This window comes from Poecilia reticulata, chromosome 19, assembly GCF_904066995.2.
Source record: "Poecilia reticulata chromosome 19, P_reticulata-male-v2, whole genome shotgun sequence".
Taxonomy (NCBI): domain Eukaryota; kingdom Metazoa; phylum Chordata; class Actinopteri; order Cyprinodontiformes; family Poeciliidae; genus Poecilia; species Poecilia reticulata.
In genome coordinates, this window is record NC_088848.1 from 3,362,390 (window position 1) to 3,376,850 (window position 14,461).

At 43.0% G+C, this 14,461-nt stretch overlaps 1 protein-coding gene across 3 annotated transcripts in view; it reads left to right on the forward strand.

Moving 5' to 3' along the window:
• The window catches only part of kcnh4b (potassium voltage-gated channel, subfamily H (eag-related), member 4b), a 53,408-nt gene that overhangs the window by 23,817 nt on the left and 15,130 nt on the right, over positions 1–14,461 (forward strand). For all 3 annotated transcript variants that reach the window (XM_081600622.1, XM_008436626.3, XM_008436627.3), the window contains 7 exons: positions 4,213–4,453; positions 4,995–5,152; positions 5,254–5,455; positions 7,030–7,224; positions 8,159–8,358; positions 8,531–8,780; positions 8,861–9,075. In XM_081600622.1, coding sequence (XP_081456748.1) covers positions 4,213–4,453; positions 4,995–5,152; positions 5,254–5,455; positions 7,030–7,224; positions 8,159–8,358; positions 8,531–8,780; positions 8,861–9,075 — 1,461 coding nt within the window. The remainder of the gene's footprint in view (positions 1–4,212; positions 4,454–4,994; positions 5,153–5,253; positions 5,456–7,029; positions 7,225–8,158; positions 8,359–8,530; positions 8,781–8,860; positions 9,076–14,461) is intronic.

Below are 14,461 nucleotides of genomic sequence, written 5' to 3' on the forward strand. Positions count from 1 at the left end.
ACGACCCAGCTCTGGTTTATTGAGATCATTCTGATCCAGTGCAACTTCTCTGCACATTTTGGATTTAATAAGGATGTAAACACAGATTTAAGAAATTTACTATAATTTATGATGGGCGGGGATTGTTTTTCTAATAGATTACACAAGATATTTGTCCATATGTCATTTTAAAGTTTGAAAATATTTATTCTGATGTCATTTTTTTGCATCTCAAAAACCGTCCATTTTAACATTTGAGACTTTTCTCTCCCCAAAAATGATTCCCCTCCTCCGAACTAAACTCTGCCATCTGACACTTGGCGGGATAAAGCTCAGCCGTGTATGAAATGATCAAGCCCTTTAATTGTAATAAGTTTCCTCTTGACTGACCACAGTCCTTTTTCTGTCATTTTATGGCGTTTCAGCGCAGACTTTTAAGGAGCTTATCACCGTCTGTGTGGATGGCTGTCTCTCAGAGATTACTCCTGACATCACTGTTCGTTTTCACTTCAGTTGCTGCTTTACTCAACAATCGGCGGTCAGCGCACAGGAGAGGGTGTTGACATTTGAATTGTCGGTTTCTGCAAAATGTTGGCACTGCAGTGTCCATCTGATTATCATTAATAGTTGCAGGCCTCCCCCTTGTGACCATCTGGATGTTAAGTTATTCATTTATGCAGCCTGTCAAGGGTTCTGTCTGCGTTTTGTATAATTAACAAATTAAGCTTAAAATTCAAGTAGCTAATATAGTATTAGATATTTACCTTCACCAAACAAGCCTCATTGTTATCCACTTCAACAGAAACAGCTTTAGTTGTGTGGCTCTACACTTCACTTCAAGGATTTTACTTTAGACCAGTGGTCCCCAAACTTTTTCCTGTGAGGGCCACATAACTTTTCCCTTCTCTGGTGGGGAATCCGAGGTTCTCTTCCTGAATCCGAGGTTGAAGGTTAATACTGTTCAAGGTGGTGGGGGGTACTTGGGGGGGCGTTACTCGATTGATTTTTACCCAGAAAGCACATGGGCAAAAACCGTTAGTGAAACGGTCACTGGGACTGACTAGTATATATTCCATTGGAGGGAAAGTAACTTTAACATATGAATTCCTCATATGTTAACATAAAGGCTTGTTTTTGAAGTATAAGCTGCTACTTACAGGCATAACAGGCATGCACCAAACAAAACACCCACAGCTTACACACTTCCTGCTAAAGAGCCCCCTGGTGGTTGAAGAAAAATCCACATATAAACCGGAAAATACAATATATGAACAAAAATCTGAATGCTGTCTGGTATTGTTCAGGGGGCCGGACCAAATGTGGAGGCCGGCCGGATCCGGCCCGCGGGCCATAGTTTGGGGACCACTGCTTTAGACTAATTATTAAATCTGAAGGAAGTCTTCAGAGAGAGCACTGCTACAAGAACCTACAAGCAACAGTTAGCTAACATGTTCTGTTTTTCTTTATAAGCGGAAGTTAGCATTTTGTTTATTGACCCTTTGCAAGTACGTCACTTAATCATTCGAGGCGCCATGACGGACGTCGGAAGTGAGAGACGGAAGTGTTGAAGTTGTTTTCCCCAAGTTGTTTTTGACACTTTATTCGAGTCAAACTAATTTGTCTGTGAACGTAACACACCTGGTTGGTGCTCATACGCAGCGGAAACCGACCCATACCTTCTTCCTCCTGACGTGTGGATTAAAAATTACAGCCTTTTCCTGAATTCACGCCACATAATTTATGTCACTATGTCATAAATGGCGTTTCCCCTTAAACCGGAGCAGCATTAAAAACGTACAAAAGACGAGAAGTTAACCAGTTTTTCCATACATGCTTGGCTACATCACGGCGCGTCACTGTTTCTATGGTTACTAGCGATTAGACGCGGATGAACGTTAGTTTTTTTTTTTTACCTTTTAAAAAATGTTCACTGCGGTTACACCGAGGCCTGACAGTCATTATGATTGACGGCTGCTATCCAGTCTGGTTAGCATCCTCGTCTGTTTGTACCACCGACCGCGCAGCACCCTGTGATCAAGTGAAATCAACTAAAAAGCCACAGTTGCCTAGCAATGCTACTGTAGCTACTGTGAAGCTATATAAGTGCAGTGCAGCTTGATTTATTTAAGAAATCTTTAAGTTAATGAATGCTGAGCCCATCAGCGCTCCAAACTGTCTAGAGCCGCCTCTCCTAGATGCTGTAGGTGCAGCTACATCTTCATTAAATGCCAGAGCTCCCAGTAACCAATCTACCGCCTCTTCGCTCTTCAGATAGGTGACAAGCAGAGAGAGAGGCATGCTCCAGTCTGAGAAAGCAATACTGTAAATGAGTCAAGTAATATCAACAGTGTTCACACTGAAATGAGACCGCTTGACAGGGAAAGTATGGGTTTTATCCAGACTAGATGGATTCTTTGGGGTTATTTGTCCCAGAGGAAATTTAAATCCAGTTCGCTTCGTAAAGGAAGAAGCAGTGGTGATTATTAAAAGCTGTCATTTGAAGCTTCACTGGAAAGCAGAGGATGAGTCGAACTTTTACCAAATGAGAACTTTAGGCAAGATCACAATCTGTAAACACTGGCAAAAAAATGTAACATAATTAAGCTGTTTTGCTTAGTGTAGTCAGTTTTCCTATCATCATCCATCTATCCATCCACACCTCAGCTGCACCTAGAAATTCTGTCCATGAAGGTAATGAACAGAATCGGTGACAAAGTGCAGCCTTGGCGGAGTCCAACTCTCACCGGAAACGAGCCCGACTTACTGACGGCAATGCTGACCAGACTCCGACACCGGTCATACAGGGACCTGACAGCCCGTATCAAAGGGCCCGGTACCCCATACTCCCGGATTACCCCTCCCACAGGGTCCCCCGAGGGGACATGGTCAAACGCCTTCTCAAAGTCCACAAAACACATGTAGACTGGTTGGGCGAACTCCCATGCACCCTCCAGGACCCTGCTGAGGGTGTAGAGCTGGTCCAGTGTTCCACGACCAGGACAAAAACCACACTGCTCTTCCTGAATCCGTGGTTCGACTATCCGACGAACCCTCCTCTCCAGGACAAATTGCAGAGTCGCGTGACCCAACACAACCCTGCAACATCCAGAGCCTTAAGGAACTCCGGGCGGATCTCATCCACCCCCGGAGCCCTGCCACCGAGGAGCTTTTTGACCTTCTTGTCTCCAGAGCCTGGAGAGCCCAACCCAGAGTCCCCAGGCTCAGCTTCCTCAACAGAAGGAATATTGGTGGGATTGAGGAGGTCTTCGAAGTATTCCGCCCACCGGCCCACAACATCCCGAGTTGAAGTCAGCAGCACACCATCCCCACTATAAACAGTGTTGGTGCTGCACTGCTTCCCCCTCCTGAGACGCCGGATGGTGGACCAGAATCGCCTCGAAGCCGTACGGAAGTCTGTCTCCATGGCCTCTCCAAACTCCTCCCACGCCCGAGTTTTTGCCTCAGCGACCACCCGAGCCGCATGCCGCTTCGCCTGCCGGTACCCATCAGCTGCTTCTGGAGTCCCACAGGCCAAAACGGCCCAATAGGACTCCTTCTTCAGCTTGACAGCATCCCTCACTGAAGGTGTCCACCAGCAGGTTCGAGGGTTGCCGCCGCGACAGGCACCAACAACCTTGTGGCCGCAGCTCCGATAAGCCGCCTCGGCAATGGAGGTACGTAACATGGTCCACTCAGACTCAATGTCCCCAACCTCCCCCGGAACGTGTTCGAAGTTCTGCCGGAGATGGGAGTTAAAGCTCCGTCTCACAGGGGACTCCGCCAAATGTTCCCAGCAGACCCTCAGTACACGTTTGGGCCTGCCAGGTCTGACCGGCTTCCTCTTCCACCACCGCAGCCAACTCACCACCAGGTAGTGGTCAGTGGACAGCTCCACACCTCTCTTCACCCGAGTGTCCAAGACCCACGGCCGCAGATCCGATGAAACGATGACAAAATCGATCATCAAACTGCGGCCTAGGGTGTCCTGGTGCCAAGTGCACATATGGACACCCTTGAACATGGTGTTCGTGATGGACAATCCGTGACGAGCACAGAAGTCCAACAACAGAACACCACTCGAGTTCAGATCAGGTGGGCCGTTCCTCCCAACCACGCTCCTCCTGTCATTGCCCACATGAGCGTTGAAGTCCCCCTATCAATCTTTAATTTTTCAACCCCATACATGCTGCAGTACAAACAGTTTAAAATTGGTGTACTCCTGCTGCCATACAGGCGATGGTGGACAAGCCTTCAGTGCCAGAGTACAAGGTGGCAGCGGTGCAGAAGTCGCGCTTCATCCTGCTCCACTACAGCGTATCCAAAGCGCTGTGGGACTGGCTCATCCTGCTGGCTACCTTCTACGTGGCCGTCACCGTACCCTACAACGTCAGCTTCTCCCCACACGACGACTCCATCCCTGCTTCCCGCTCCACCATCGTCAGTGACATCTTAGTGGAAATGCTGTTCATTACTGGTAAGAGCTGGAAAACGGTGATTAGAAAGTTGGAGAATTTCAGGATTTGTTTTGAGCTTCTAAGTTCATAGTTTTGTTGTATAATTGCAAGGAAGAGGCTCTGAAAACTGTAAGATCCAATGTTTTTATCATGAAAAATGATTTTTTACATTTAATCTGTACAATTTGATATGAATGTCATTTTTAGTTTTTGAGTATCACACAGGGTTCAAGCTTTAAAATCTTGAAATAACTGCTTCACCTAAAGAAAATGAAAGTTTTATAATTGTTTGGCAAGAGTCCAGACAAAAACCTTGCAGGATTACCTGAAGCAGAGGTTGCGCTAACAGAATATTTTTTGTATTTGACCGGTTATTTATAATTCACATTATATCCCAGCTGTTACTCTTTCTTTGAGTGGACCAAACCCCATCCACAACTGCATCTTTTTCTGGTTATATTTTTGTGTTTGCAGTGATAAACTCCAGTTTGATTTTCTGATAATGTTTTAAGAATCACCATGACATGGCTGTCAGTTATTGGGGTGATTTTATAATTTCAGACATCATCCTGAACTTTCGTACCACCTATGTGAGCCAGTCGGGTCAGGTGGTGTACGAGTCTCGCTCCATTTGCATTCACTATGCCACCACTTGGTTCTTTGTGGACCTGGTGGCTGCCTTGCCCTTTGACCTACTCTATGCCTTTAACATCACAGTGGTGAGTACAACCACATTTTTGCAGTCCTATAGTTGATCCTTGCCAATCAAGTGGTATAATCAAGAAGAACTGACGTTTTCAAATTCCCGTTCTCTGTTTAGACCTCTTTAGTGCACCTCCTGAAGACGGTCCGTCTGCTGCGTCTCCTTCGGCTTCTTCAGAAGCTCGACCGTTACTCTCAGTACAGCGCCATGGTGCTGACCTTACTGATGTCTGTTTTTGCCCTGCTGGCGCACTGGATGGCCTGCGTCTGGTACATGATCGGCCGCAAGGAAATAGAAACCAGTGAAACCTGGGACATAGGTGAGTCTTAAGTATTTTTTATTCCAGGATTAGAGGACTAATGTCTCAGCAAGAGAAACTCATCCATGTTTTCATCTTTAGTCACATTGATTATTGCAACAGTAATCTGCCTAAAAAATCACTTCTCCAGCTGCAGCCAATCCAGAACGCTGCTGCTGGCGTTCTGACTAAAACCAGGAAGGTAGAGCGCATCACCCCAGTTCTAAAGTCCTTACACTGGCTTCCTGAAGCTCAGAGGATAGACTTTAAAATACTGCTGTTACTTTATAAATCACTGAACGGCTTCTTATTATTATCAAAAGAAATATGAGTCAATATCTGTTTTGTCCTCACTTTGCTAATACCGTATTTGTTGGACTATAAGCCGCTACTTTTCCCCCAAGTTTTGAACCGCGCGGCTTATAGCCCGGCGCGGCTTATAGCCGGGTGCGGCTTTTCTGTGGATTTTTCTTCAACCACCAGGGGGCGCTTTAACAGGAAGTGAATCATTGGTAGTCAAAATTGGAAATCAAAGAAGAAAATGCTCATTTTCATTTAGAACAAGTACATGCTAGCAGCAGGCACGACGGAGAAATTTCTTCAAACTCATAACCCTCATCATGGAAACAACATGAATTAGTTCATATGATGCAGCTTTTAAGTTGAGGGCCATCGATCTGGCAGTGCAGGAGGGAAATAGAGCCGCTGCATGTAAGTTCGGCGTGAACGAATCCATGGTTCGGCTTTGGAGACGGAGAGCTGCGTCCTTAATAAATCCAACAGATTTTGTGGAAAACTGAGTTACCAGCGGCTTATAGCCTGGTGCGGCTTATAGCCTGGTGCGGCTTATATATGTACGCTTCCAATTTTGTCTGAGTGGAAGAAGGTGGGGGAGTTTTTTTTTTTTTTTTTACCAAGTTATTAAATAATTAACATGTTAAATTGTTACATTTAATGATGGTAGAATTTGGAAAACATTTGTAAATTTGACAGAAGTTAGGTCTGAATTTAACCAAACAGCATATCTGCAGTATAGATGGAGGATGTTTGGGGCTCAGCGTAATATTTTCTGTACACCAGTTTTCTGGAGCCAGATGGGAAGATATCAATCTTTCCCTTAAACCCAGGAACAAAGTAGGCCATGCAAGCAATGAAACTGGAGGCAGAGGCTGGGGCAAACTTCCTCTGCAGCAATGTGAGAAAATAATAAACCCAAACAAAAATGATTTATTGTTCATAAAGGTGGCTTTAAAAGCTGGTAAAGTTCAGTTAGTTGTTCTTGTATGGGCTTCCTCTGCCTTTATCTGTCTTCAATAAATGTGGATTAGATTAATACCAGATTATTTTGATTATGTTTGAATCTATTTAAAATCTAATGTCTGTATTTATCCCAAAACTGGTTTATTGTAGCCATCCAGTTTTAAAATGCCAGCTTACTATTACTGTCCATATCCTCATTTTGGCAAATTTCCACATATACACAGAAGCTGGCAATGATTTTAGCTTTTCTCTCCATCCTTTCACTGACATCAGACGTTTTCCTGACCGGCACAAGGAGAGAGAGCTTTTTGAAACGGTTTTGCTTTGCTCCGCAGGATGGCTCCATGAGCTGGGCAAACGTCTGGAGACTCCGTACATCAACAGCACAGTGGGCGGCCCGACGGTCCGCAGCTCCTACATCGCTGCTCTCTACTTCACCCTCAGCAGCCTGACCAGTGTGGGCTTCGGGAACGTCTGCGCCAACACCGACGCCGAGAAGATCTTCTCCATCTGCACCATGCTCATCGGTGGTACGTTTGACACCAGGTTGTCTCTCTCTCTCTGTGTGTCTCTGTTTTGTACGGCAGCCCAAGAAATCCAGCAGGAGTCGGGTAGAACCGCTTGGCTGGGTTTGGAGACGCAGCTTGATGCAATCACCATCTTTCAGAAACAGATTATTTCAGCTGAGGTGGCAATAATAAGCGCGGCAGCAGCCCAGCAGATTATCATGGGTTTATTTTACTGCCTGTACGAATCATGATGGTGATGTAAACACAGCAGTGACTTGGTGTCAAATCCCTGTGGATGAAAGAGAAAATAAAGCTTTAAAAGTTTGAAGGGCTGAACTTATTTGAGCTCCAAAAGAGTTTTGGGATCAAAGTTTTCTATTTATCTTTAGTTTAATCTTTAAAGAGGTTTTATTTGTGGCTCTTTAACTGGGTGAGGACAGTTTTTTGCTGCATATTGCGAAATAATTATTTGGTTTGAATTGCAGCATTAAGTTAAAACTCACAATTCAAGATTAATAAACTTAAAATGTTTAGACAACTTTTGAGTTAAAACCTAAACATTTTTCTTGTTGACTTTATTTGCATTTGACTCAGCATTTAATCTTCTTTTGTACATATCTGATATTAAATATGAATTCAGACTTAATTCTTTCATTTCAACGACAGAGTGTATAATTTGTAAATATGCACAGGAACTTTTTTTCTGCCGTTATTGAATTTGCAGTTTGTCTGAATGTTCAAGCAGCTCCAGCAAGAATCTGTGCTTTAAAATAAAAAAGAAGCTAAAGATAACACCAAAACCAGGGATTCTGTAAGGATTTTTCCTGTTTTGTGTTTGGCCTTTCTGCTTTCTTTTGAGTTGGCTCACCGTTTTGTCCGACAAAGAGGAAAACTTTGCCGACTTGTTCATGTGTCTCAGCCGAACCGCATTCATTACTGCCCCCATCTGCCCCAGCTCTGATGCACGCTGTCGTCTTCGGTAATGTGACGGCCATCATCCAGCGCATGTACTCACGCCGCTCCCTCTACCACACGCGTATGAACGACCTGAAGGACTTCATCCGTGTTCACCGTCTGCCCCAGCAGCTTAAGCAGCGGATGCTGGAGTACTTCCAGACCACATGGTCTGTCAACAACGGCATCGATGCCAACGAGGTGGGAGTCTCCTTTGTTTTCACAAGTTGCCATCCCCCAATGACTTAAAGATTAAGAAATGATGATTTTGTTTGTGTGTGTGTGTGTGAAATCCCCTCCCAACCCTTTCACACCATTAACTGATTTAAAATATTCCAACAACTCTGAGCCTTATTACATCAAATATCCCCAGCTCCTGCACGACTTCCCAGATGAGCTGCGGGCCGACATCGCCATGCATTTGAATAAGGACATCCTTCAGCTGCCGGTTTTTAAAGGGGCCAGCCGAGGCTGCCTGCGCTCACTCTCCCTTCATATTAAGACCTCTTTCTGCGTACCTGGGGAGTACCTGATCCGTCAGGGCGACGCTCTGCATGCCAACTACTTTGTCTGCTCCGGTTCCCTGGAGGTGCTGAAGGACAGCATGGTGCTGGCGATATTAGGTCTGTTTTATGGCAAACCTGTACAGAAACATACTCATAAACAAGAGCAGGAAGGTGATTGTTGATGTTTGGGATTTTAGGAAAAGGGGATCTGATCGGGTCTGACTTGCCTGGAACTGACCAGGTGATAAAGACGAATGCGGATGTGAAGGCGCTCACCTACTGTGACCTTCAGTACATCAGCGTGCGCGGCCTGAGAGAGGTGCTGGAGCTTTACCCAGAGTACGCCAGCGTGTTCACCACCGACATCCACAACAACATCACCTACAACCTGCGTGAAGGCAGCCAAGACGAGGTACCGACACAGAACTCCTGCAGACGACTGTTTTGTATTTAATCAAAATTGCAAATTTACTACCTGGATTTGTGTTTTGTTTTGGGGGGTTTTTTTGGTTATATTTATTGCCTCTGCAGTTGGGTAACATTTGGTCAAGAGGAGACTCAGTTGTTTGAAAACAGGACATTTCTTAACCCTTTTAGACGCAAGTTTCAAATATCTGCCTGGATATTTTTGCTTATTTTAATTGTACAAAGTTCTTTAAATGTCCTGTAAGTAAATATATTTACCCATTTATCCATAACAACTGGAACTTTCAATATCTAGCAAGTTATTTTCGCAATTTACCGTCTATTAAAATAGTGTTTCACCAGATTAATTTCAGTGTCTGCTACAATGGGAGTGAAATTACCGTAATAACTCGATATCGGCTGGAAAGCGCAACGTCTCCCCTTTCAGAAACCGTTGGAATTTTTCAGAAAGCGCAGCATGTGGCGGGATTACGGTACTGCAAATTTGACTGCATCGCTGCCGCTACGTTCAGTCTGGAAGGGTTAAAATTTATCTATTATGCTTCCTTGAACAGCTTAAGATAGGTTTATGGGCTACACAAAACATATTCATTAAATTTTTTTTTATTTTTGCACAAATGAGATTTTAGTCTGCTCAGTTCTGAATGAGCTGGTTTAAGGCTTCCTGTCACTTTAAATCCAAACACACTGCTGCGGGCCACGCCCCCCAGCTCAACGTTTACATTCACACATGGAAACGTCTGCAAACAGATGCGCAATTATACAACCCCACGTCTTTGAAAAGCAGAAGTAGAGCCTCCTGCACAACCAACAAGAATGCAGCAAGTAGTTTCTGGATGGCAAGTCAGTAACATAACACTTGTATTTTCCAGCAGCCATTGTACAGAACATACAGCAGTAAAAACCAGTTGAATAAAAGTGCTGGAGCTCCGCTTCGGTTGCTAGGTAACGGCACAATGTCCACTGAATGTGACTTAACTAGGTTTTTGAAGAGAAGCTCACTTGAGTTTCTGCAGCCAACACAGTCTTTTTTTTATCCTAGTGAATGAAAAACATCACCCAAAAATTAACAAAGATCCATGTTGCAGCTCTGCAAGGTGTGCATGAAAAACTTAACATAAAAACTGGAAGAGAACTGGAACCCTGCTATTGTTTGCAAAAATAAACAAACATTGCAAATAAACCCATAGATTAAAAACATTAAAACTTTCACCATTAGCACACAAACGTGGCCAAACAGTGTGGAACTGTACACACTAAGCAATTTTGCCCCCTAAGGTGCCTTTGTCACCCTACACGAGTCTCGTTCTGCCACAGCAACCAAAGGCCAATTACTATGAGTGGGTGCCAATGTCAGGCAGGCATATCATTTCATTTCCCCAAAGCCCAGCAGGATGCTGCTCTCAGTGCTGCCTGACAACCAGCAGTAATTTCAGAAAACCTTACATAACTACAATGATATAGAGAGAAAATGGGAACATTCATCCAATTACTTTAGAAAACCGGACATCTTAAACCACAGCCTTTTACCAAAAAAAAAAGTTTTATGTCATCCTAAACCACATGTGTCAAACTCAAGGTCGGGGGGCCAAATCTGGCCCGCTGCAGCTTTTTATGTGGCCCTCTAGACTCCAAATTACAACAATAAGTCCCTCCAGTTTTTCACAAATCCTCCAAATTCAACAGATCCCCACATTTTTTCCTGATTTTACTGCACTTTTTTTTCTCAAAATTGGTCAAAAATGTTGGGTTTAATTGACTGCTGCCTTAAGTTATAGCCTGCAACTGATACAGCAAGTGATAAAAAGTCACATTTAACATCACATATTAGCACAAATATAAAAATTCCTTACAAATATTTCTAACTTGACATCACAAAATATGTGATTTTGATTACAAAAAGCTACAAACTTTTTTCAACTATGGAACTCATTACCACCATACCTTAGAAACATAAAGTCATTATCAAATTTTAAAACCGAACTCAAAACACACCTTTTTAGATCTACCTTTTCCACATGACACAATTGGTTTGCCTGATTTTACATAGATTTTATATAGATACATTGTTTTGTTTTATTTATTTCTATCTATTTTTAATTGTTATATTTTATTTGTTTCTGTCACTATTTTTTACTCTTGTACGGTGTCCTTGAGTGCCAGAAAGGCGCCTTTGAAATAAAATGTATTATTATTATTAAAAACAATCACAAAATCCTAGTGGGACAGATATTTATTCATATTTCAACAACCGGCCCTTTAAGTGGATTCAGATTTTTGATATAGGAAAAAATGAAGCTGAGTTTGACGCCCCTGCCCTAAACCGTAAAGTCTGAGACAATATCGCTCAGCAGTCTGCATTTTATAATATCTGTGTTTTTCAAGTACAAACTGCGTGAAGAAGCTCCCATTATTACATTGATTTAGCTAAGAAAATGCCTTTATGAATGAAAATATAAAAAATGGATCCTACAATCTCATATGGCTACATTTGTTGCTGAATAAATTCAGTTTAGTTTACTTTTACTTCACAAATTCACAACGCATACTAGCCCTGGAGTGTAAATATTCTCCTTTTGGTTTTTTCTCCTTTTGGTTTTTTCTTCACTTTTCTGCTTTTCCAATCATTATGAGGAGGTAAATTAAACGTTATGCTAATATGACAAAATAGCTAATGAACCCACGTGAGCGTTGAAGTCTCCCAGTAGAACAAGGGAGTCCCCAGGAGGGGCACTCTCCAGTACCCCCTCTAAGGACTCCAAGAAGGGTGGGTAATCTGAACTGCCGTTCGGCCCGTAAGCACAAACAACAGTCAGAACCCGTCCCCCCACCCGTAGGCGGAGGGAGGCTACCCTCTCGTTCACCGGGGTGAACCCCAACGTACAGGCGCCCAAATGGGGGGCAACAAGTATGCCCACTCCAGCCCGGCGCCTCTCACCGTGGGCAACTCCAGAGTGGAAGTACGTCCAGCCCCTCTCAAGGAGACTGGTTCCAGAACCAGAGCCATGCGTCAAGGTGAGGCCGACTAATTCTAGCCGGAACCTCTCAGCCTCGCACACTAGCTCCGGCTCCTTCCCCACCAGAGAGGTGACGTTCCACGTCCCAAGAGCCAGCTTCTGCAGCCGAGGATCAGACCGCCAGGGTCCCCTCCCTTGGCTGCCGCCCATAGCACAATGCACCCGACCCCTTTGGCCCCTCGGACAGGTGGTGAGCCCATCGGAAGGGGGACCCACGTCTCCTCTTCGGGCTGAGCCCGGCCGGGCTCCGTGGGTAAAAGCCCGGCCACCAGGCGCTCGCCATCGTGCCCCACCTCCAGGCCTGGCTCCAGAGTGGGGCCCCGGTGACCCGCGTCCGGGCGAGGGAAAACGCAGTCCAAAGTTCGTATTCATCATAGGGGTCTTCTGTAATGAACTGTGTAATAAGAATTCATTAATTCAAGTACCTTACTTCTTGTTGAAGGTTTTTTTTTTTTAAGTCTAATCAACATAACAAACCCACAACCAGCACAGTATCTGCTCCTGTGCTTAAGTAGCTTTGCTAAATGAATGCTAAACTATAAGTGTTATTATTAAATCATGAGATTTAATAACAGGAGAGAAAGGTTTTGTATTTAGCAAAAGAAATAAAAGAAAATAAAAATGTAAGTGTGCCTAAAACCATTGAGTTTTAGCAGAGTTGGGTAGTAACTGGTTACTTTTACGCAGTTTCATTTGAGTAATTGTTTTTGAAACATACTTTTACTATGCTGTACTTTTACTTGAGTAATTTTATTATGAAGTATCGCTGCTCTTACTTGAGTAAAACTTCTGGATTCTTTAACTTCAAACATGTTTTAACCAAAAATTCACCAGACACAGACACACACCTGAAGTTTCTGTTAAAGTTTTAGATGTTTTTATTTAAAGGAACTGATTTGGAAACAGTTTATTTTGTTTGTTGTTTTTTTTTTCACTTGCATGAATTACTGTCGTTTCTGTCCTTAAAATACAAAAATTTCTACTTGACTTTATATTTTGGTCCTTCTGATGATGCAGTTTTTAAATATTAAATGATAATATGAACAGTTACTCAGTACTTGAGTAGACTTTTTACCAAATCCTTTTTTTTTTACTCATACTTGAGTAAGTTTTTGGATGGACACCTTTTACTTTTACTTGTGTAAAACCCTGTTGAAGTAGTACTAGTCTTTTTGGGTAATCTGCCTACCTCTGAGTTTTAGAAGCCAGACTGTTACCTCAGTTACTGCAGCACTTTCTCTAATATCTCATTAACAGGATTTTAACCCATGGTTTTATAACCGTAATATTTTAAAGCCATGGCTGATATGGGCTGAAATGTTGAACAAGACAACAAAAATGTTTTGCATGGCATTTTTCTGAACTGAAAACAAATTAACGGTGGGATGTCTGTGGTTTGTGACTGACAAAAGTGACAACTCTCCCTCTACGCTTTCTAAAAACTGATTCTTGTTAGCAGTCTGTTAGTTCCTCTTGATCCCCTCTAGTCGTCTCCATTGTTTGAAAGTTTTGTTGCTCATTAGTTTAATCTTTGTTTTTTTGTTTTTTTTTTATCCTCGCCTTGTTTTGATTTTTATAGTTTGGAACAGGAAGGACGAGACATCTGTGAAGGGTTTGCTAATTAGAGGACGTCTTTCTGTCAGTCGGGCTGAGGGACGCAGCTTCCACTCTATTAATTAGGGCTTCAAAAGCTGAATGATGCTTAACATTTTGATACCCCAATGCAAAGTTAAACTGGCAAACTACCAGTTCTCTGCATGCAAACTTAACAAAGAGGTTAATTTTTCTTCATTTCAGTGTTTCTTTGCTATTGTATTTGATTTAGCAACGTGGTTGAAGAACAAGGAATGGTCAAACTTAAAGCTGCCAGACATCAAAAACTGACACACACATTATTTACACACTCGCAGTGAAAATATATATAAAACAAAAAGCTTGTTGCCATGTCGGCTTTTTGTTGGGGTCTGCCATTAGCATTACATAATGCTAGCAATGACTGCCTTAATCCAGTTACACATTGGATTAGTGTGGTTGCTTAAAATGAAGCTTACTGAAAGTTTCAAAATAAAAGCTTCAATATTCCTCCCACGTTAGTGCACCGCCACAGGCAGTGCAATAATATTAGCCTTTTTAAAAAAAAATTCCCTCAGGATAGTGCACTGCCTTGCACATTAGCACAAACATTAGCATTTCATTGCCTCCCACTAGTGCACTGCCTTGGCATTAGCCTTTTCCCTAAAGTTAGCTATTAGCTCATTTTCCTATTAATTAGACATGTTTAGTATACTGAATGGAGCAAGCCAAATTAAAAGAACATGCTAGTAATGCTCCACATGCTACTGCCAGCATTTAGGC